Source organism: Callorhinchus milii, unplaced genomic scaffold (genome assembly GCF_018977255.1).
Source record: "Callorhinchus milii isolate IMCB2004 unplaced genomic scaffold, IMCB_Cmil_1.0 Scaffold1, whole genome shotgun sequence".
NCBI classification, from domain to species: domain Eukaryota; kingdom Metazoa; phylum Chordata; class Chondrichthyes; order Chimaeriformes; family Callorhinchidae; genus Callorhinchus; species Callorhinchus milii.
In genome coordinates, this window is record NW_024704742.1 from 12,818,424 (window position 1) to 12,842,315 (window position 23,892).

Here is a 23,892-nt window from a genome sequence, read left to right on the forward strand (position 1 = left end):
AATATCATTATTATTAATAATAATACAAGGTAGCAGTGACATGCTGATGTGTGAAGAGCAGTGATGATACAAAAAGGTCTCTTTGTCAACCCACTTTGCAAAAATCCCTCCTCCCACTCACAACTCCAATCCCAGCGTCAAACCTTTGAGCAGATTATCTCAACACCATTCACCAAATCACAAAATAAGTTTTGCTGAATATGCCCTTTAGCCCGTTCATTCTTCCACTCCACCATTACACCATCAAGCTGTTTCTAAAACGAGTGTTGACTTCAAACAAATCTTCCAGGTGATTGGTTCCAGATGTTTATTCAATATTTTATCTGCAGCCAGGGTAAAGTTATTCGATGAGCAGAGCCTCATGGATTTAAGTATACGTACATTAATTTGCATTTCCTCCATCCCCCAGGAATGCACTAGAAATATGCAGTACCGAGGTAGACAATGACCTTTGGATGAGAGATAAAAATAATCTCTCTACTTTACCATCTACCTCGATTAATTGGTCATTCACCACATAGCTGTTGGTAGACCATGCTCTCATGTTTCCCTACAAAACTAGTCACTACACTTGGCAGCAATTACCTGTGAAGTGTTTTCAAAATATTTTAGCTTGATATGTTATTATAAAGATGTTCTTTCCATTGAACAGAAATACAAGCATGGCCAATACTGCCTGTAGGTAGTAGGTAGTAACTGGGCATTTGATGCTGCAGAGGTCTCTGGAATGGGGCTGCCCATGCTCACCAGATTCTCTGTTGTGTGTGGCCAGGGAATGTTATCGAGTCTGGGAGCTAAGGATGTTTTTTCTCTGATTGACAAAACTTCTGAAGTTCAGCTTCTGGCAAGCCAACCATTTAACTTTAGTGCAAATATTTCAGCACATGAAACCTTATAATACTTAGAATAACAAAACCGTCAATTCCATCAGCTGATGCCAATTTCTCAAAATAAAATCACAGCATTTTAGGTCACAAAATGCCTGCATACCTTTAGAATGAAATGGCTATTAACTTAATTATTCTCACAGTGCATGGTGTAGCTGAGGCTGAACATTCCAATTGAATAGACTGGGTGTGACTTTATATCAGTATAAAATTCATATAAAAAACCTTAACTACAGACATTGTCTTTCCCTCGTACCAAAATATCAACGGTTAGATCATTTTCAAATAAATCAGCATTAAAAAAGTTATACAAACAGATGGTGCAAATTAGAATTCAGTGGTTAGAGCAAATACAAAATAAAATAGCATTACAAATAGTAAGATAATACAGTGTAAATGAAACGTTCAGTTTCTCAAAGTGTATGTGTGTTTAGTTTTTCCTCTTAAAAGTCCATCATTCCTCACTTCTCCCATATCTGGCTGACATTCCGACGATTTTTTTATATGTCGCACCAAGTAGCACAGTGGCTAAAAACACTAGCCCACAAATGATGCCAAATGTCCATCGAGGTCCATAATGGGTATAAACTTGACTAACAAACACTGGTCCAAGTGTGCGTGCTGCACTCCCAGCAGCTGTCAGAATGCCCATGTAAACACCCTAAAGTTAAAATGTCACAAAACAGAAACATACATTTAATTCATTTCCACAAAACAAAACACGATATTGAATTGACCTGAAAAAGGATTCCAAACTTTTTTCTCATCTTAATTTAAGATTTCTATTCATGGGTTTTCTTATGGCAATTTGTTTTCCTACAGCTTGTATTTAGGGTGTTTAACTTGAGGGTAAAGTGTCTGTGAATGGTTGTCACAGAGACATGGAATGGATTATCCCACATATTATGAATCCCCTCTTCAGGAAAAGGAATGAGTCACATCCTTATTGGGGTCTGGACTGCAACCATGCAACACAAGGACTGTTGGCACTGCTACTTGGCAGGATGTCATTCCTTTAACGTTTATGGGTAGTATTCAGCCAATTTAATGCCAAAAATGGCTATTGGGCTCACTGGTGGAAATAGAAAATAGCTGCATGAGATGACACAAGTGTTTCTGCTGATGAATTTGATGCTTTAGTGGCGATATGTAACTTGCCTAAACGTCAATGTCTGAACACATCCCTCAACCTAAGACAAGAACCTGTCTGAGTTCAGAACCTCACTACATGGAGTTGGCTCTCATATATTCTGGTGTTCTGTGGCACAGCAGCCTGGTGCATCACGTATTGCATCACTCTACCATGCTGGTTTGATGGCTGCATCATTTTTCATACAGGTGTGAAATATCAATTCTGAGACAGTACAAATGACTAACTGTGACCACAGAACATAATCGCTTAAAGTAGAATAAGAACAAACAAAGTTGTGGTAAAAGCTGAATTTAGAACTGTTAAAATGCACTAACATAGTTACTAGTTGTAAGCGGTTTCATCTCCACATTAGATATTCAGTTTGGTAAAAACAATGCTTTTATTTACTGCATTTATAGCAATATATCAGCACATTTGGATATGTAAATAGCCCATCCTGTCTCACCTGAGGCTTTGATCCTAGAATTTTTGAATACAATGTGTAGGCCATAACGTGACAGACTGGGTACCCCATGCCAACCAGGATTGCAGAGAGGATATACTGAGCCAAATGGATGACGGGAATATACTGACACCAGAGCTGCTGGATGGGGCAGCCGACTGACTCGGATGGGGAGTTGACTGTGGACCTCAATGCCACATTCTCCATCGTGGTGGATGATTCACTCAACAATAATTCAGCTGAACTATTTTTCATCTCTGTCAATGACAACAAAACAACAGCAGTTAAGCAGGTGATTTAGGAGATTTACTGCATGTTATACAGGTTGCCCGTGAGTTAATAATAACTGTGCTTTCAGTTCCCTTTCCCCTCCCTACCCTCTCTTGACTCCAAGCAAGTGGTCCATCCAGCATTGTCAAACACGTCCTCCCAATGTGAAAGGCGCAATCTGAATTGCATAAAATTATAATTATAATTGCATTTGATATTCTGTTGTTGAAAAGTCTGAAAGTAGGATTTAATATAGAGTATTAACATAGAGTGTGTATTTTCTAGGCAAACACAACATCCAATTTGCAGACATCAATGTCCCACAAACAAACATGAGGTGAATAACCACTTTTATTTGGGGGAATGTTTGTCAGGAAACCAGGACAAACTCACTTAAAGTTAGCAATAGAATGTAATGCAGATGGTCCATTCAAAATACCATAGCATCTGTTCAAAAATGTGTTTACTATATAATTTACTGGCATATCCATAATTTTCTATTATTTTTACTACTTTATTTTTACTTCTATATCTTTCTATTATTTCTTCTAAGCCTAAACATTTTGATATATTGGAAGCTAGAATTGGACATTTTGCAATGTCTGTGGTTAGTCTTAAAATAAGCTTCCTTGCAATAAAAAGGGTAACTTTGGAAAGGACTTTAAGGACTTTAAGGTCAAGGATATGCGACAAGTTAAAAATCTCAAACATGCTACAACCTGGGTGGCCTATAAAACAGAAAATGCTGAAACTTTCAGAACTATTTGTGAAACAAACACTAAAGAGGTTGCTGCTCAAAGCTCAAAACTGCAGTAATAAAGAACTGGAGATTGAACTAAACTAATCACAAAATCCAGGGTGCGTTACCCCAAAGGTTAGTGTATTGACAATCAGTTCTGCAAATAGCGAATGTATACTTAGCAAGCTCACTTTGCCCTTTCTACAGAACTATCAAACGTCAAATCTCAACTTGACACTCTAGTTCTGGATGATAAACTAACAACATTATAATATTGCTCCCCTCGGTGGCTTGTGTCCTATCAATCCCTTCATTGGTCTGTGTTCCTGCATTGTCAGGTCACCACTGATGTCACTTCCAGCTTGTAGTGCTGATTATTTTTATTTTAGATCTCACCATTGTTGGTTGCAAGTAAGCGAGGCCAGGATGTCTATTCTTTCATTTTAATGATGTTTGTGATATTATTGTGTAGTTTGGCTCAACTGGTAGAACCCATACTTCTGGGCCAATTATTGTTTATATGCAGTACTGAAGGGTTGCTACATTGCTGGAGTTGCTTTTTATGAGATGTTATATTGAGATCCTCTCTGCCTGTTCTGCAGTAAAAGATCTGCTGGAGTTTAACCTGTTAAAACCATGTAGCTTACCATTTTGAGTAAGTATTATCCATTTACAATAAAGTGTGTGAGTTAGGATTGAATGGGCAGTTTCAGGATTCTGCAAGTTACATAAACAGACCGCCATAAACAGACATCAGAAACAGTGACTGCCAGGCATTCTTTTCATTTTGTGAAAAAGTATGTTTAAATAAACGTGACAACACTGGTTCTTTCACATAAAATGAAACGATGGTCACAATTACTGCTAGCAAGATATCAAAATAAATCAACCATGAAGTTATTCTTACTGAGTTTTTAATTGCATGCAAATTTCCAGCACCAGAGGCATCAGCAAATCATGTCTGCACCAATGATACTTCTGCTTTTTAAAGTTGTTCTTTTCATGAATCCTACTTTCCCCCATGTCCTTTATTATTTTACTTTTCAAGGATGCCTTTTGAATTATTATTGTGGAGTCCTGTTAGAGTAGTGTTAGTCAGTGGTTAGAGTACTCGCTTTGCAAGTGAGAGTCCTGAGTTCAATTCCAGGCAGGGCGAAACCTTGGGCAAGTTTCCTTATTTCACACGCCTAATAATAATCCCTCCAAAAAAACAAAACAATAATAAATTGGTCATTTTCAATCCATTGGCTGCCGCGTTCGCCCACAAATATATAGTCAATTCACTTTACAGTATATTCTGTGAAGCACTTTGGGAAGTCTAGAAGACGTGAAAAGCGCTATATCAAATGCAAGGATTATTATTTATTATTCAAAATTATGATTCTATTGATTCAGCCTCACTAGCCACTGATGATAATGAATTGCAAACCCTCTGAGTGAACAAATGCCTTGTTACTTCTATCCCAATTCTTCTGCTAACAATCTTTTGACTATTTGACCTTTGCCACCGATTCCCCAATCAAAGGAAATAGCTGTGTTAAGCTCCTTTTATGATAGTTAGACATTTTCAGAAGTAGGTCACCACCTTTTTGTAACCACTCTGCTGAACGGACTCACAAAGCAATCTTCTGAAGGCAATGAGGATATTTACCTCAAATAATACAGAAATAATTTCCTCTTTGGACATCTGAGAAAACTTTTACCAATTTCACCATTTTACTACTTTGTGCAGCTGAGAGAGCCACATTAATCCCACCCAAAACTCCCCAAACCATTCAGTAAATTTCTAATAAAAAGAAGTTCGACAGCAATGAGTACATTGTATATGTTTACAAATTAATTGTCTGAAAGGAAGAGACTTTACCTGCCCACTGGATCTTGGGGTATTGGTTCCCCCATGGCAACAAAATAAAAAAGGCAAGAAAATTAATCATAAATCCTCCAAGAAGCATCAATCGTTCCCCAATCCTGTTATAAAGGAAAGACAAAGGGCATTGTACTAAACGTGTGTTCAATCCAAACACAGGACAAAGAAATGTAAATTTGAGACAGAACAATGATGTGGTGGACAGAGCTGCAGTTTACAGACCAGGTTAATTTGAATCCCGGTTCATGTTGCATTTGCTGATGTCAGCAAAGGGAGGAAGTGGGGGTTAAATCAGCCCAGGCCATCCCTGGGTGAAGGAGGTAAAACCAGACTGGGTTCCTGCATTTTGCCCTGTTCATCACCCTTTACTACGAATGTGCCACAGTTGAGTGGGCTACCAAGGCTCACGTACAAACAGTAGCTCAGCCAATGGGCAACCAGTGCCTGTGGAACCACATCCCAACCTAGCAAGAGGGGTCAGAGCAACAGGTGAGAGGCATTTGCCAATGGGGAGAAAATTAGATCATACTAATTTTTTTTAAAAAACAGAAAAAAAAAGTAAATTCTCTTTTAATGATGTATCATACCTCTTTGATATAATTTTTGATGCCATGAAAACAACCATGGATTCTATACCAATCCCAGCCAGGAGAATCCCATTGTACAGCACTGCCTGTTTCCCGGTCCAGGCATACATGTCCATGGTTAATGGAGCTGATATCCTGCAAAGGATTCAAAAAGAAAATTATTTTCCTTATCAGCTGATCCAAACGCAATCTATTTCTATATCAATAACTAAAGTAATTTGAGGATAAACAAGTTTGTTTTTAAAACATGGATTTAATTTTATACTAAATCACTTCTGATTTGCAGGTTAGGTTGACAAGTTAATATAATAATAATCCTTGCATTTGATACAGTGCCTTATCACATTGTTGAGACAATTCAAAGCGCTTCACAGAATATATTGTAAAGTGGATTGACTGTGTATTTTGTGGACGAAAATACAGACTTTGCAGAGATGTCATACTGTATACATGAAAAGGATCCCATGGTTTCCTGTAATCATTTTCATTATTATTTAAGGGAATATGTATTTGACATAGTAAGTACAACCTGGTGACTTAGCTTAACAATTCCTGTGAAAATTTGTAGATTGTGCTAACTGTACGAAAATATATACTGTATGGCCTTACTAAAGATTACACACAATATGAATCTTTTTTATAATCCCTACAGAAACATATCACATAGAATCATCTGAAAGTACTTCTCAGTTTTCTGTAAATGTGGTGATTATGTGTACGTGAATCTGGCATCAAATTTGTATATAGAAATATCGCACAAACAGCCATGAAGTGAACAACCATTTTTTAAAATCTGGGGATAAATGGATACCGATAGAAACTCCCTTCTCTTTTCTAATAGCGCCATGAGGTCTTTAATGTCCAACTGGACGGGCAGATGTCCATCTGGACAATAAGATGTTGGGACCTGCAAGACATCACCCTGAATCCTGTGTTTGAGTTGTGCAGGGTACTTCATTTTTCTTTACTTTTATTTTTATTATGGAATGCAATGCTTTTGTCCGACCCTGTTGCTTGGTCCCTAAGTATTGCAAAATAGCTTCACACAAATAATAAATATTAAAAACGCAGGGGTCATGCAGGCACAATAGAGCTAAATTGAGCAAAGCAAAGACAATGACTTTACTTAAGTAATAAGAGTACTTACGTTTCAAACACAGCAAACACGAAAAGGATGATGAAAAATAGGATATTGGATATCACTACAGCAATCCCATCAATGTCGCCCAGACATTCTTCAAGCAGCTCAGGATTTTCTGCCCCAAATCACAGCAATTTACTATACACAACATCACATCCATACTTTAATAATTACAATACTGTAATAATTTGAAAGTTAGGAAAATCTGAATGATGGCTACTGAAACAGTTACCTTCAGTACTAATATTTATGCTTCTCCCCAAATCGTCAATATTATGTTCTCTGCAAAGGAAAAGCATCATCATGTTTATGTTTAAATGAAAGACACATTTTATTTTCTCTTGCTAATTTTCTTCTCCTCCCTTGAAGATATTTGACTTTTTCACTTAGACTGGGATCCTGATCCACAAGCACCAGCCATGATGGGTTTCTGCATGTGCCAGGCACCCGGCTGACCAAAAAAAAATAAGGAAAAGCAATTGTTTCTAAGCAATTGGCCATGAAGAGGTTTACCACTACTGTTAGAAAATAATTAATTAAAAATAACTTGATTTATACATTTAACAATATTGAAAGAGCAGGATGTAATTTTTTAAAATTTAAAAGCACAAAGTGCTAATAAAGACTAAACCGCTACATCGTAAAGCCTGGAAAAGTTTTCTTGACCAGAGGGAGCAGTGACTCTATAGCTATAGAACACAGCGCAAGATTTGTGTTCTGTCATGAAACATCAGTGCTGTTTTAGAATTACCAGCAAAATCTATAGCAGCAATTCCAACTGATTAACAATTACATTAAGAGTTACTGGATGCCTGGAAGTCACAGCGATCTTGGCAAGAATTTCAAATTTACATCACAAACAACCAAAGATCACATGGCTTATAACCATTCCTCCGTATCGGGCCTGAAATTAGTCTTAAAAGTCAATGGACCCTTCAATGTAACACCCGAGAGCTCACACGAGCATAGTTGTTCTACTTTGTTATGGCTACTCAGCCGTCCTGCCAAGCATAAGAACATAAAAATTTGCTAGGCGAAAGAAGACCACGGTCCATCTAGTTCAACTTCCACCATCCTGGGCGTCAGGTTCAACCCCCAATTATCCTTCCTCCCCCACATCGAGTCCCTCACCAGCACCGCTTTCTTCCACCTCCGACGCATCGCCCGTCTCCGCCAATACCTCTCCCCAAAAGCCGCTGAAACCCTGGTCCATGCCTTTGTCATCTCTCAGCTGGACTACTCCAACGACCTCCTCGCCGGTCTCCCCTCCACTCCACTAAAATCTAAATCATTCAAAACTCTGCCACCCACATTCTCACCCGCACAAAACTCCGCTCCCCGATCACCCCAGTCCTTGCCAGACTGCACTCGCTGTCTGTTCCAGAGGATCGACTTCAAGATCCTCACTCTTATTTTCAAATCCCTCCCCTCCTCTGCACCCCCCTACCTCTCTGACCTCCTCTCTCCTGAAAACAGTGCCCGTTGCCTTTGTTCCTCCGGGTCTGGCATCCTTCTTGTCCCCCGAGTCCTCCGCTCCACCCTCGGTGGCTGTGCCTTCAGCCACTATGCCCCGAGGCTCTGGAACTGCCTTCCTCACTCTCTTCGTCTCGCTCCCTCCCTTCCCATTTTCAGGTCTCTGCTGAAGACCTTTCTTTTCAACCGCGCCTTTGGTCACCTTCCGTCCCCCTTCCCTCTGGCTCGGCCCCGGGTTCCGTTACTGTGAAGCGCTTTGAGACGCCGCCCGGCGTAGAGGGCACTATATAAACCCAAGTTGTTGTTGTTGTTGGCAGTCGCTTGACATGTCGTGCCCCAAACTATACACTGTATCCTGAGATATTATTTTCTAGCAGAAAGCATCCAATGGACAATGGGCTGGAGCTGTCCACATTGCCCGCACACTTCCCTCAAACGCAGGTCCCAGAGCTAAAAAGACAATGTACTAACACTATTCCACTAACTATTCCCCCTGCAAAATCTGAGCTAATCGATATTGTTGGAGTGGTAGGGGGTACTTAAAATGTTCTATTATTTTTTAGTGCTACCAAACTATCCAGTTGCCAAGACCACCCAATCCCAAGCCATTGCAGCTCGTGAGCCAATAACCAGGAAATAGGGGAGTTTGGGCTGGGAAACTTACTCCACTTGCCAACAGCTTCCAGATGAGATGAGCAAATCATCTTATTTTGATGGATATCCACATCCTCCCACCTTGTGGTACAGCACAATGGAGCACCCCTCTTCTGTGTCACTACAATGTCTAAAAATCCCTGACTGTCCAGTGCCCTGGGACGTCTTTCCGACATGAAGGGCACTATATAAGTGTAATTTGTTGTTGGTGTTGTTGTCATGTCCATTTAATGCATGAACAAGCACTGGAGTTGCTTGTTAGCACAGTATGAATCACTATTGGGAGTGTTGGAATTCCCAAATCGTCTAAGAGAGGGAAGGATAAATTCCCCACCTACCGGCTGATTGTAAAGTAGAATTGTCAGCGTGTCACTGGTGTGAGTGAGTATGTGGGAATGATAGGCTCAATACAAGAAAGAAAATACCTGAAAGAACAGGTTAGAGAAGCCCAAACCTGGCATTTTAAATAGCTAATAAAATTTAATGTGGAACTGACAGCAAGATATATTTATTAGCGAAGTTTACGTCTGTGACTGTCATGCAACGTCAGTAGAATGGACCAACCTTCCATATTTACCTGAATAATGCAACGATAAGCACAATGTTTACAATTCCTAGGAAAGCTCCGAGAAAAGCTGGGGCAGTGTACATGTTCAACTCAAGGTCAATCGCCTTCCAGGACACTCCCGTCTGACCAATGCCTGTCAGCGCCGTCTGAAGAGCTGAAACAACAGTAAAAAACAAAACATAAAATAATCCTTAATAATCCTTGATATAGCACCTTATCACGTCTTTGAGACGTCTCAAAGCACTTCACAGAGTATACTGTAAAGTGAATTGACTATATTTTGTGGGCGAAACATGGCAGCCAGTTGTACACAGCAATGTCCCACAAACAGTTGTGGATCGATGTGACCAATTTTTAAAAAAAAAATTGAAGGAATTATTTCCCCCGGAAAGCGATCGGCCAATCAACTAACAACCGGGATCCTACTTACTGCTAGGTAAACAGAGGCGAGTGGAGTAAAGGAAACTTGCCCTGTCGGGAGGTCTCTCATTTGCTAGGCAATTGTTCTAATCACTGAGCTACAGGACTCCAGTAAATAAAATAAGCAACTAAGTATCCTTATGTCCATTAACACTTATAGTACAGCAACTGTATTCTGTTATTAAGCCTCAACCAAAAATATTTTATGTGAAGATTGAATGTTGAAGACTGCGTTACTGTAAAAATAAACGTGAGGCACGGGGGTAAGGCTGCAAGGGTTCACTAAACATAACTGAAACAACAGTTTTTTATAAATATTAATAGCAGTATATTTGCCACCCATCTTGATCTTTGTAGCCTTGGTAACAATTGAGAAAATGCCCAATTAAAGAGAAAAATATAGGAGGCATAGTTTCTATTTAAGAATCTTCCTAGTTATTATATATTAGATTAAATTATTACAGTTAGACAATACGGTGTATAGGGTTACAAATAAACCTTATACAGAAGAATACCCAATACCTAACTTTTGAAGTGACCATTTGTGGATATAAAATAATTAGATAAACAGTCAATCCACTTTATAACAATAATAATAATCCTTGCATTTGATATAGTATATTGCAGTATATTCTATGAAACGCTTTGAGACGTCTCAATGACGTGATAAGGTGCTATTTCAAATGCAAGGATTATTATTATTATTAGATATCTGTTTGTGGCACCTTGCTGACACAAGTTACTGTCATGCTTGCCTGCAGAGAGTACACGTGATATTAATTACCTATGATGCTTTTGAGCTGTTTTGACAGGATATAAAAATGCAAGTTCTTTTTCTCTTTCAACATGCACATCATGAGCTTGAGTGTCTCTCCCAGTAAGCCATGTGTCATACTGAATGGATATAATAACTTGCATTAATGTAGTGCAATTTGTATGAAAGAAAATCTCAAAGCACTTTAACACAGAGTGGTGAACAGCGAGGTGACTGAAGTTATAGATTAATGTTGAGTAACAGCTTTATACTACTCCAAATAGGAGGTCACTTTGAAGCTAATGTGATCCATAAGCGGACTTTCTTGAATAGAACTGAATAGAGTGAGATAGAGTGGTTAGTCCTTTGTTCATTCCACATATGCAGATTTCACTGTATTACTGGACCCAGGTGGAAGATTTGCGTGTGGTACTTTTCTGAAATACTTAAGATTTATTAATAAACAAGGCAATTTTACAATTTACATTTCTATAGCACCTTTCACGTTGAGAGGACGTCTCAAAGTGCTTCACGCTGTTGGCTGATCACCCAAGCGATGAAGGGGATGAAGGATGAGGGATGAAGGGGAAAGTTGACCAAAAATGCAATTAAAGAGGTAATCTTGGAAGTCGGAAGGGAGGAGGGGAGTTGGAGGGACTCCACGAGGAAGTTCCAGAAAGCAGGGCTGAATGGCTGAAAACTTGCCTGCCGATAGTGGGGCAGAGAGAATGGGGAACTTTACACATTTAGAAAGAAACTCTCAAATTTCAGGAATCCCTTGGATGCTATGCTGGAATCCCGGGATGTCACTGAATGGGAGAAGGTGGTTGCATATTCTCAGGTACTGTGCATTCCCAAGAGGAACAAGCTGCTACGGAGGGGATCAGCAAGGAGGGGAGACACGCGATATAATCAGAAAAGGGGCCAGAGTACGGGTGAGAAGGGGAGTGAAGCTGGTAATGTTAGTTTGTAAACAAGAACTTTAATCAGGATAATAATAATAATCCTTGCATTTGATATAGTCCCTTATCACGTCTTTGAGACATCTCAAAACGCTTCACAGAATATACTGTAAAGTGAATTGACTGTATATTTTGTGGGAGAAATATGGCAGCCAATAATAAGATAAACTACAAAGTGTAGTTGTGACAATAGGTTTATCATGAGTGCTCAACAACTTGGAAGACATACTTTTACTTGAGTTTTGTTTAACACTTAGCCTGAGATTCTGGACTGATACCTTGTGATGCCATGTTATAACTGAGTTTCTCTATATTGTGCACTCAGTTCCATTTAAAATGTTTATTTGATTAAGTGAATTGACTGTATATTTTAACTGGAGGAGGACGAATACTCTTGACTTATGAACTTTACAAGAAAGTGTTTGCTAACTGCTGTAATGATCAAATACATGTTTGACATCCTTACCTGGTCCTAGTATAAAACCCAACGCCTGGCAGGCGCTCATATTTGCCATCGCACTGGTCCTTTCCTGAAGTGAGGTCGCACCTGAAACATATGATCGGACCACAGCCACATTTCCTGAAACAAAACACAAAGAAAATGGGAAGCAGCACTTTACAGAACGTTTTTATCCCCCCCACCACCACCCCTCGGATCCCAGCTCAGGTGCCCAGCCAGCAGTGTCAAGCACTTTTAGACCTCTTCCAGACATAAAACGTGCTTTAAAAATATGAATTTTATTGTATTTTTAAGCAGTAAAATATTGTTTATGATACAAATGAAACTGAAATACTCAGGGAGGGCCAAGATAAAAACTGACTCATTTTGTAGCTCTTTCGTTCCATGCACATCAATATTTTTAACATTCACATTAGATTCATTAAATTTCACTTTTATTCTTAAAGAGAGGTCTCCTTGGAGCTAAACTGGCTCCAAGGTGACATGGTTGGCAATGCAATGTCAGAATTGAGCCAACCCTCTGTGGTGGTCTCCAGTTCGGTTCCTGAGCTAAGCGGGTCCTCAGTACTCCAAGGCACTGCTGATGACAGCACAGCCCAGCCTGGCTCACCGGCAGGACCTGGAAGGGCAGACCAGTCACTGGGGGCTGGGACTCTTCTACTCTTGAATCTCCTCCATTCTGCACAAAGGCAATTCTGTTATAGCATTTGGTTAAACAACAACAAAATGACATTTGTATAGAGCAGTTCACATCAGGAGGACGTCCCAAGACGCTGCGGTCTTACCTGCTCCAAATCCAACAAACGCTCGAGCCATCAGCATGAAGTACTTTTTGTGAGATGGAATAGCGCTTACATAGGCATACAGCAAGTTTGCCATTACGTTGATCAAAATTGAGATAATAAGCGGTTCTCTTCTTTGTCTGTAATTGGACCATAGACCAAACAATGGTGAAGCAACCATTTGCCCCAGGCTGTACGCAGCAATAACCCATCCCAGAAAGCTGGAATCTGCAGTTGTATCTACCTGTACAAAAGGAACATGTGTCAGATTACAGGATTTTCTGTAGGAAGCTCAAAACATGTGCTACTGTATCAAATTTTAACCTTTCACTGTTACTGCAAAACAGCAGCTGGTCATCTTTACCCAAGTTATTTGTCATTCAAAGGTATATTTCCTAAATTCCTCATGTTCTTAGGTTTAAGTCCATTTTCTCCAATTCAACTAGAAATTTCGCAGTATCAAGAATTGGAGAAAATTGTTTCCAAATTAAAACTAAACATTGGTTTTGATTTAAATTCAATTTCAAGGTCCTCACCTTCAAAATACAATACAATGGGCTGGGAGCTTAAAGGGTGGGAAAGATGACTGATAGCATGGTCAAAGAGGTTTGTTTTGAGATTAGTCTTGAAAGAGGGAGGGAGTGTTGAGATGAGACATTAAACAGAGGTCTGCCTGTTCAAATGGATGTCATGCAAGATCCCATAACATTAATCAAAAAGAGAAGGGAGTTTCTCCTGGTCTCCTGGGCCAACAATCCCCAGAATAAAATTGGAAATTCATGTCAGTTGTTTGTGGGACATTTATTGCGTGCAGATTGGTTGATGCCTTTGCCTATAGATTACACTTGACTGTAAATCCTGTGAAGTGCTGTGTGATGTCCCAATGACAATTTGAAAAGGTACTTTATTAAATGCAAGACTTTATTAGTTTTTTATCATTATAATAGCAATTAGACTGCTAGGTTTTTGAAGCCTCACAACACTCATTGTTGGTGCTCAGAGATCAATGAACATTTTTCTCAGAAGTTCGTCACCAGTGACAAGCATCATACAATTCAAAAAGTAACTAGTGTAAATAAAGAGTCACACAAACAATTGTACAACTTGCATTCATATAACATATGCATTATATTAGCATTCATATAGGAGGGAGGAGAAGGGAGGTGACTATTTGGCACAGTCACAGAGAAAGGTTTTAATGATACTTTTAAAGACAGGAGAGAGGGCAAAGCAAAGGTATTCAAGGAGAGAGTCCCAGACGGTCGGGCCATAGTGATTGAAGTTTCGGACACTAATTAGAATCCTGAGAGAAAAAAAAATGAAAATCACAAACCTTTAGAAGAAATGGCCATATTGAGGAAATTACAATCGAGAAACCTGCAGAGAAAGAAACTATTTACCACATGTGTCAAACAGGGTATACAAATATTTACACAGACTGTACAGCATGGAGACAAGCTATTCGGCCCATCAGGTCTGTACCTGTGTTTATACTCCACACGAGTCTCCACCCATTCCTTACTCCCTCCCAGACCCTTCTGTTCCCTGTACTTCATGTGGCAAAGACCATTTACTGCAGTTGTTTCTAAAAGTAAGATATATGTAGATATATATATATACATATATTTCCTTCTCTTTCCGCTTTCTGGACTAGTTTGCCTTCATGCCTTGTGGATGGGTGAGCATCCTATAACCTAGTTTCCACACATGCTCCTCTTGAAGCACATAGTGACAGAGGCACAAGATTGGCCCACTGATAACTTGCCTTTTCATTTTCCCCCCTTCCCCTGCAGGATGACACACAACTTCCACAAGTACCTATCTCCTTTGCAGTGCAGAGTGTATTAAAGCACCTCCATATAGAGCTTCAACATGCCTCCCTTCAGGATACAGATTAATAGATTCTTGGTATGTATTGAGTTGGCCGATCTCAGATAAAGCAGAGGTTAAAAGTGCTATATTTGTCCTCCTAGGGTTAAGATGAGACAAATGAATGAGCCAAGATTCCTTGCTCCTGAGCACAGAAGAGTGGGTGTGGGTGTCAGGTGAGAGGATACAGTCCAAGGTGCAATTCAGATGCCAACACTGACTGTCTAAACTCAAACATGAAAACGGTTCCAAAGGGAAGCTGGCACATGTGAAACAATTCAGCACAGCAACTCAGCACTTTCAGGAGAGGAAGGGAGGGAGGAAAGAGGCAAAAACAAAACTGCATGTTTATCACATGTGAAAATAAACAGTACTTTTAGAATGTCACAATATGGTGAAGTTAAGCACGGTTTAAGGACTCGAGCTCTCTCTTATCCACAATTCCTTACAGAACGAGTTCTCAAACTCAGATGTTCCGTCTCCACAGAGATGGGAAAATAAATTAATAGATGTGAACTTTGTTTCTCTTAAAGCCAAATCGGAATCACCACAAGCATTGGTACTCGGGAATACTTGAGGAATATTATCTGCTCATCCTTTCAGACCAGAAATATTGTATTGAGAAGTGTGTGTGTGTGTGTGTACGTAGTGGTGGGGGGAATAAGGCAAAATAAGTAAACAAAAATGTGACAGGGAAAGAAGAGCAAAGAAACATCTACAAATATTGAATGAAAAGTGTCACCCACATGGTTTAGAGAAAAGCAACTTCCTCTTCACAAATCCTAACACTGCAGAGCTGAAGTGGGATCAAACGTGAACATTTTTATTGAATACACTTTGCAGGATTTAAATGCAATTCGAGATCTCAAAACATTCCAACGATAGTGTTTCAGCACAATCACTTGTGGGCTAGTTTCTGTACAACTGAGCTTTATTACAACAACAACAACAACAAGATGCCTTTCACATCGGGAGGACGTCCCAAAGTGCTGGACAGTCAGAGTTTCGGATCCGAGCTGGAGGTCGGGTTTGGAGGGCAGGGGGGATGCAGGATGATCGAAGACGAGGGTCTTGAGATGGTTCTTGAAGGAAGCAAGGGAAGGGGCAAGGTGGAGGAACTGTGGGATGGAGTTCCAGAGGGTGGGGGCAGAGTGGCAGAAGGCCCACCCGCCAATGGTGGGGCTTGGAAGGTGGGCGATGTGAAGCAGGCCGGAGTCCGCTGAGTGCAAAGAGCGAGCAGGATGGTAGGGGGTTAGGAGGTCGCAGAGGTAGGGAGGAGCAAGACATGGAGGACTTTGAAAGTGAGGACCAGGATCTTGAACTGTATCCTCATTGCGACGGGAAGCGATTGGATTCGGGCAAGGATGGGGGTGATAGGGTCGTGGAGCCTAGTGCGGGAGAGGACACGGGCTGCAATGTTCTGGGTGATCTGCAGCCTGTGGAGGGAGGAGTTGGGGAGGCCGACAAGCAGGGAGTTTGCATAGTCGAGCCTCAATGAAATGAAAGCGTGTATGAGGGTTTCAGTGGCCTGCGGTGTGAGACAGTGTCGGAGCCGGGTGACGTTGCGGAGGTGGGGGAAGGTAGAGCAGGTCATGGCACAGATGTGGGGTAGAAAGGATAGTTGAAGGTCAAACAAGTCGCCAAAAGGAGGGAATATCACTTTAAATGGGAGTGTTTTCCCCTGACTGCAATACCCACCTATACTACTGAGGAACATCGTGATGTACATGACCCGGATTGACCTCCAACGGCTGTGATGATCCTTCACCGTTTCAACCAACACCTGTTCACTGCAAAATAAACCTGTCTTTAAAATCATCACTCATCTCTGTATACTTCATCTTGCCTCATTCTACTTGGGATGGGAATCAAGTCAGATAAATCAGCCCATTCATTTGCACACAACACACACAAGTTCAAAGTCTAGACCGACACCACAATGTAGTGCTGGGCGACAACTGCATTGCCAGAGATGCCGTCCTTCAGATGAGATCTGAAACTGGTGTCCAGGCTGCTTTTTCACATAAATGTTAACGATCCCCTGGCATCATTTAAAAGAGAAGTGAGTTTCATCAGATAAAAAAAAATTGATCGTTCACTTCATGGTTGTGGCAAATTGTTGTGCGCATAGTCACTTTACAGAAAAACTCTTACTAAGGAACTACTGTTTATCCATCTGCTTCCCCACCTTAAGGATTGATGTACATGCAAAAACACGCAAGGTTGAAACATACACGCCAGTGGATAAAGAACCCTGGACGGGTATCCAAATAAGAAATTTGTGCTTGAAAATGGCAAACTCTGGGATAGCCTCATACCTGTGATTCTTCTGTGTATAAGAGCTTCCACCTCTAAACCTACTGGGTTTGCCCCACATGAGGTTGTGACTGAACGGTCCATGAGAATGCCTGAGCACTTATGGTTGATTGAAATGTCCACACCAGAACTGCAAGACATGGACTGTCCTCTGGAAAGAACCCAATCTGGAAACCCGTTGAGGGCTGGTTGAACTGTGGACACGAGGTAGACAGCGAGGGTCTTTTTAAATGTTAGCTGGAAGGACTGTCAAACTCTCCCAGAAAAAGGTTCACCACCAATCAATGCTTGATTTGTCTGACGTGGTTGCTGCTTTATATAGTAAATATTAGATATTAACCATAGTTCTTCTATTATTTGGCATGTGATCAATAATTTGGAATTGATTGTGACCCTTTCATGTCTACATTGGAATTATTCATGCGTCTCGGTTATAACACCCTACAGCCTGCAACTCAGACTTCACGTAAGTCATGTTAAATGTTACGGTCCTGATTGATACGATTTATGTGAGTTTTACTGTATACAGCACAGGTACTGAGCCAAATGGATATACAACACATGAGGATTTCTGTAAACTGGTATTATTGTTTTAAGTGGTTTGTGATTTTTGATCAAAAGGCATTCCGATCGACACCACACTGCTGCTAGCTGATGATCCACACTGCTGTCAGATTTCTGACCTCTATAATGCCCGTTCAAGATTGTTTCTCGTCTCACAATTTCTGACAGCTTCTCGTGTAACAGCAATCCTTATTGATTCAATGTATAGAGCAATGTCATTACTGATGTTATGATTAGCTGGAAGAGATATCAATAGGGTAGAGGGTTCAATTAATAGTTTAGCTTTTTGCTGCCATTTTCTATGAAGCACAGACATCCTGAATTTGCTGGATGTGCAAACGTGAATGACAACTTTAGCTCAATGTTCAAGCCTTTTTGTCCAACATTTGTGTCATGTAATCTGGACAGATCTTTAACTGGCTTAGTTGATCGGGCTTGTTTAGAAAGCCATTGTTGTCATTCATAAGCATGTTGAAAGAAAAATGCAGTCACACACAGAATGTGCAAAATAAACAAAATTCTATTACAGTTTAAGAAAAAAAATTGTCTAAAAACAAAAAAACACTGCATTGACTGTGGTACAGTGCACATTGGCTGTGCTGGGTAACACTTTCAATTCAAGCAGAGCACATTATTATGGGATGTCGATTGTCTGACTGGGCACGTGACATGGATCTGAATCTCTTTTTCTAAACAACAAAGTAAACTTAAAGTGGACTTCGCAACCAAGCACAGTGCAACTCTAAATATTGTCGTTTGTTAAAATGTAGGATCCAAAGAAAATGTTTGAACTTTTCAGTGGTAGGTCTGCGTGGTTACTGTGATACTGTTACATGGGTGGTGAATTACATCTAATTTATAATAAAATAATAATAATCCTTGCATTTGAAATAGCATCTTATAATTTATTGGGAAAAGGAGTTGACCAGAAGCCATTAGACCACCAAACAAGAGGAAAAACTATCTATCAATGCCAGTGATATCAAAACGAGGAACGTCCACTGTATAAAAATGGAAAGTGAGCTCCCCTTCCCCTGATGGTCCAGTGGAGAGGACTAACGTAGCATGAAGTCTCACAGAACAGAAGCTTCCATGTTCTCAGTCTGTGCTGAGTTAACTGATCTTGGGGCTGTACTAATGACCTCAGCGGCCTGGATTAAAGAAATACAAATCACCAGTGCTTTTCTCTCCTGACTGCTGTCCAGTGTTGGCAGAGTACGGGTGAGGACAAGGCCAATTTTGACTGCTTCTCCCCGCAGTGTGACAACCTGCTGTCACATGGCTTCACAACTAATGAAGCAAGTCGCTCCATATACATTTACAAACTGGCTCATAAACCTCCAATAATTAACTTCCGTGTCTCTAGTCCTTCAAGTGTACATTCATACTTCTCTTCAGCATACAACTGCGTAGCAATGGTGGTGGAGTGGGGAGTAAGCGGGTTGGAGAGGTATGGAGATGGCAGGGCATGTGAAGGCACTGGCAGCATCACCATCCAGGGATGCACGCTCCACCTCACTGAGCCAGTCTGGAACCTTGGCGTCATGTTTGACCCTCAACTATCCTTTCTACCCCACATTTGAATCATGATCTGCTATGCCTTTCCCCACCTCCGCAAAATTGTCCAGCTCCGCCACTACCTCACCCCTCAGACCGTCGAAACCCTTATCCATGCATTTGTTACATCTAAGCTCGACTACTCCCTGCTTATCTGCCTTCCCAACTCTTCCCTCCACAAGTTGCAGATCATCCAGAACTCTGCAACTTGTGTCCTCTTGTGCATGAGGCTCCGTGACCCTATCACCCCCACCACCCCAGAGGATACAGTTCAAAATCCTTGTCCTCACCCTTAAAGCTGTCCATGGCCTTGCTCCTTCCTACCTCTGTGACCTGCTAAACGCATATCAAACTGTCCGATCCCTCCACTCAACAGGCTACAGACTGCCCCAACATCGGCGAAGTTTTGTGCAGGTGAGAATGCGGGCAGAGGAGTTTTGAATGAGTTGGATTTTGTGAATAGTGCAGGAGAGGAGACCGGCGAGGAGGGCGTTAGAGTAGTCCAGCCGAGAGGTGACAAAGGCATGGACAAGGGCTTTGGCAGCTTTTGTGATGAGGTATTGTTGGAGATGGGCAATGTGGCGGAGGTGGAAGAAAGCGGTGCTGGACAGGGACCAGATGTGGGGCAGGAAGGATAACTGGGGATCAAACCTGACGCCAAAGTTGCGCACGGGTTCGGAGAGTTTTACGGATAGGTCGGGTGGTTGAGGAGGTCAAAACCGTGTGACCGAAGGCATCGGTGGGATCCAGAGTATGGGTTCCGTCTTGTTGACGTTTAACTGCAGGAAATTTGCACTCATCCAGCTCTTGATGTCCAACAGACAAGCTGACAGAACAGGGGTTGGGGGTTACAGCTGGAGGTGGAAAAGTAGAGTTGAGTGTCATCTGTGGAAGTTAATCCCGTGTCTGTGCATGACATCACCCAGATGGAGCATATAGATGGGAAAGAGAAGGGGGCCAAGGATGGATCCTTGGGGTACCACGCAGGTGACAGGGTGGAAGCGAGAAGAAAAGCCATTTGCAGAAATGCACGATGTGTACATGTCACCTGTAAGGGGTACACACGTCACTCGCACGGTGTGTACACGTCACCCGTACAGGGTGTACATAGTAATAATAATAATAATAATCCTTGCATTTGATATAGCGCTTTTCGCGTCTTCTAGACATCCCAAAGCGCTTCACAGAATATACTGTAAAGTGAATTGACTGTATATTTGTGGGCAAATGCAGCAGCCAATTGCGCACAGCAATGTCCCACAAACAGTCGTAGATTGAAAATGACCAATTTTATTATTGTTTTTGGTTTGGGAGGGATTATTATTAGGCTCAGTGTAAGGAAACTTGCCCAGGGTTTCGCCCTCTGCCTGGAATTGAACTCAGGACTCTCACTTGCAAAGCGAGTGCTCTAACCACTGAGCTACAGGACTCCACGTCCTGTACGTCCATGTCACTCACATGGTGTGTACTTGTCACCCGTATGGGGTGTACACGTCACTCGTACGGTGTGTATATGTCACACGCAGGCGTACACAGCATGCGTCACACGCACAGAGCATGCGTCACATGCACAGGACATATGTCACTCGCACAGGCCATGCATCACACACACAGGGAATGTGTCACCCGCACAGGCCATGCATCACACGCACAGGGTATATGTCACACGCATAGGGTATATGTCACACACAGAGTGTACATGTCAATGCACAGTGTACATGTCTCTCGCATGGTATATATATGTCACACAAAGAGTGTACATGTCAATGCACCGTGTACATGTCCCTCGCACAGTATACATATGGCACACACACAAGATATATGTCACACACACAGTGTATATGCCACACACAGTTTATATGTCACACGCACAGCATATATGTCACATGCACAGGGTATATGTCACATGCACAGGGTATATGTCACATGCACAGGGTATATGTCACACACAGGGTATATGTCACACACAGGGTATATGTCACACACAGGGTATATGTCACATGCATAGGGGATATCTCACACGCAGAGAGAGTATGTCACACACACAGGGTGTATGTCACACACACAGGGTGTATGTCACACACACAGGGTGTATGTCACACACACAGGGTGTATGTTACACGAACAGGAAGAATGTCACATGCACAGGGTGTATGTCACACACAGGGTATATGTCACACAGTGTCACACTCACAAGGTATGTCAAAAGTACAAGGCATATCTCACATGCACAGAGTATATGTCACACACACAGGGAATATGTCACACGCACAGGATATATGTCACACGAACAGCGTTCATGTCATACACAGTGTATGTTACACGAACAGTGTGTATATAAAACCCACAGGGTATATGTCACACACACAGGGAATATATCACTAGCACAATGTAAATGTAATACACAGAGTGTACACATCACACGCAGTGTACATCTCACACGCACAGCATATATGTCACATGCACAGTGCATATGTCACACACACAGCAAAAATGTCACACACAGGGTATATGTCACACACACAGGGTATATATCACACACACACAGGGTATATGTCACACACACTGGGTATATGTCACACACACTGGGTGTATGTCACACACACTGGGTATATATCACACACACAGGGTATATGTCACACACACAGGGTATATGTCACACACACAGGGTATATATCACACACACAGGGTATATATCACACACACTGGGTATATATCACACACACTGGGTATATATCACACACACAGGGTATATGTCACACACACAGGGTATATGTCACACACACAGGGTATATATCACACACACTGGGTATATATCACACACACAGGGTATATGTCACACACACAGGGTATATGTCACACACACAGGGTATATGTCACACACACTGGGTGTATATCACACACACTGGGTGTATATCACACACACTGGGTGTATATCACACACACAGGGTGTATGTCACACACACTGGGTGTATGTCACACACACAGGGTGTATGTCACACACACAGGGTATATGTCACACACACTGGGTGTATATCACACACACTGGGTGTATATCACACACACTGGGTGTATATCACACACACAGGGTATATGTCACACACACAGGGTATATGTCACACACACAGGGTATATGTCACACACACTGGGTGTATATCACACACACTGGTGTATATCACACACACTGGGTGTATATCACACACACAGGGTATATGTCACACACACTGGGTGTATATCACACACACTGGGTGTATATCACACACACAGGGTATATGTCACACACACTGGGTGTATATCACACACACAGGGTATATGTCACACACACAGGGTATATGTCACACACACAGGGTGTATGTCACACACACTGGGTGTATGTCACACACACTGGGTGTATGTCACACACACTGGGTGTATGTCACACACACTGGGTGTATGTCACACACACTGGGTGTATGTCACACACACCACACTGGGTGTATATCACACACACTGGGTGTATATCACACACACTGGGTGTATATCACACACACAGGGTATATGTCACACACACTGGGTGTATATCACACACACTGGGTGTATATCACACACACAGGGTATATGTCACACACACTGGGTGTATATCACACACACAGGGTATATGTCACACACACAGGGTATATGTCACACACACAGGGTATATGTCACACACACTGGGTGTATGTCACACACACTGGGTGTATGTCACACACACTGGGTGTATGTCACACACACTGGGTGTATGTCACACACACTGGGTGTATGTCACACACACTGGGTGTATGTCACACACGGGTGTGGCCGGGGTTGGGCACTGACCTGGGCTGCCGGGCCGCGGGGATGAGGCAGCTCCTCTCATCAGCCTCGGGCTCCGCCATTGCGCCGGCGCTTTAATTAGAGTCAGCAGCCGCCGGTCACACTGACTGCCCGGGGACCACCATCAGCCGCACACACAACAGCCGCTGCTGGTGTCACGCAAACAGTCCGCGGAGAGCCCGAACCCGAGTGGATGGTTCCCCCCCAGTGTGTGTCAGTGTGCACAGCCCCTCCCCCCCCAGTGTGTGTCAGTGTGCACAGCCCCTCCCCCCCAGTGTGTGTCAGTGTGCACAGCCCCTCCCCCCCCAGTGTGTGTCAGTGTGCACAGCCCCTCCCCCCAGTGTGTGTCAGTGTGCACAGCCCCTCCCCCCAGTGTGTGTCAGTGTGCACAGCCCCTCCCCCCCAGTGTGTGTCAGTGTGCACAGCCCCTCCCCCCCAGTGTGTGTCAGTGTGCACAGCCCCTCCCCCCAGTGTGTGTCAGTGTGCACAGCCCCTCCCCCCAGTGTGTGTCAGTGTGCACAGCCCCTCCCCCCCAGTGTGTGTCAGTGTGCACAGCCCTCCCCCCCAGTGTGTGTCAGTGTGCACAGCCCCTCCCC

At 42.2% G+C, this 23,892-nt stretch overlaps 1 protein-coding gene across 2 annotated transcripts; it reads right to left on the reverse strand.

Moving 5' to 3' along the window:
* Positions 1-293: 293 nt before the first annotated feature.
* Positions 294-23,428, reverse strand: mfsd8 (major facilitator superfamily domain containing 8). Of its 2 annotated transcripts, XM_007910688.2 has the most exons (13): positions 23,300-23,428; positions 16,727-16,818; positions 14,493-14,536; positions 13,163-13,403; positions 12,895-13,056; positions 12,384-12,497; positions 9,791-9,935; positions 7,319-7,368; positions 7,093-7,201; positions 5,946-6,080; positions 5,356-5,459; positions 2,486-2,739; positions 294-1,548 (listed from the first exon to the last, which is right to left on the reverse strand). In XM_007910688.2, the coding sequence occupies exons 1-13, from the start codon at positions 23,356-23,358 to the stop codon at positions 1,342-1,344; spliced, it is 1,716 nt and encodes a 571-aa protein (XP_007908879.1). In that variant the 5' UTR covers positions 23,359-23,428; the 3' UTR covers positions 294-1,341. The 2 variants fall into 2 exon arrangements, with proteins under 2 accessions (XP_007908879.1, XP_007908880.1); XM_007910689.2 differs by lacking the exon at positions 12,895-13,056.
* Positions 23,429-23,892: the final 464 nt, after the last annotated feature.

Excerpts from the sequence above, each read along its gene's own strand:
- mfsd8 (XM_007910688.2), bottom strand. The coding sequence starts at position 23,358 with ATGGCGGAGCCCGAGGCTGATGAGAGGAGCTGCCTCATCCCCGCGGCC. Across the intron at positions 9,936-12,383 it reads GGGTTTTATACTAGGACCAG|CTCTTCAGACGGCGCTGACA; the intron begins GTAAGGATGTCA and ends CTGTTGTTTCAG. Across the intron at positions 2,740-5,355 it reads CCCCAAGATCCAGTGGGCAG|AGATGAAAAATAGTTCAGCT; the intron begins GTAAAGTCTCTT and ends TGTCATTGACAG.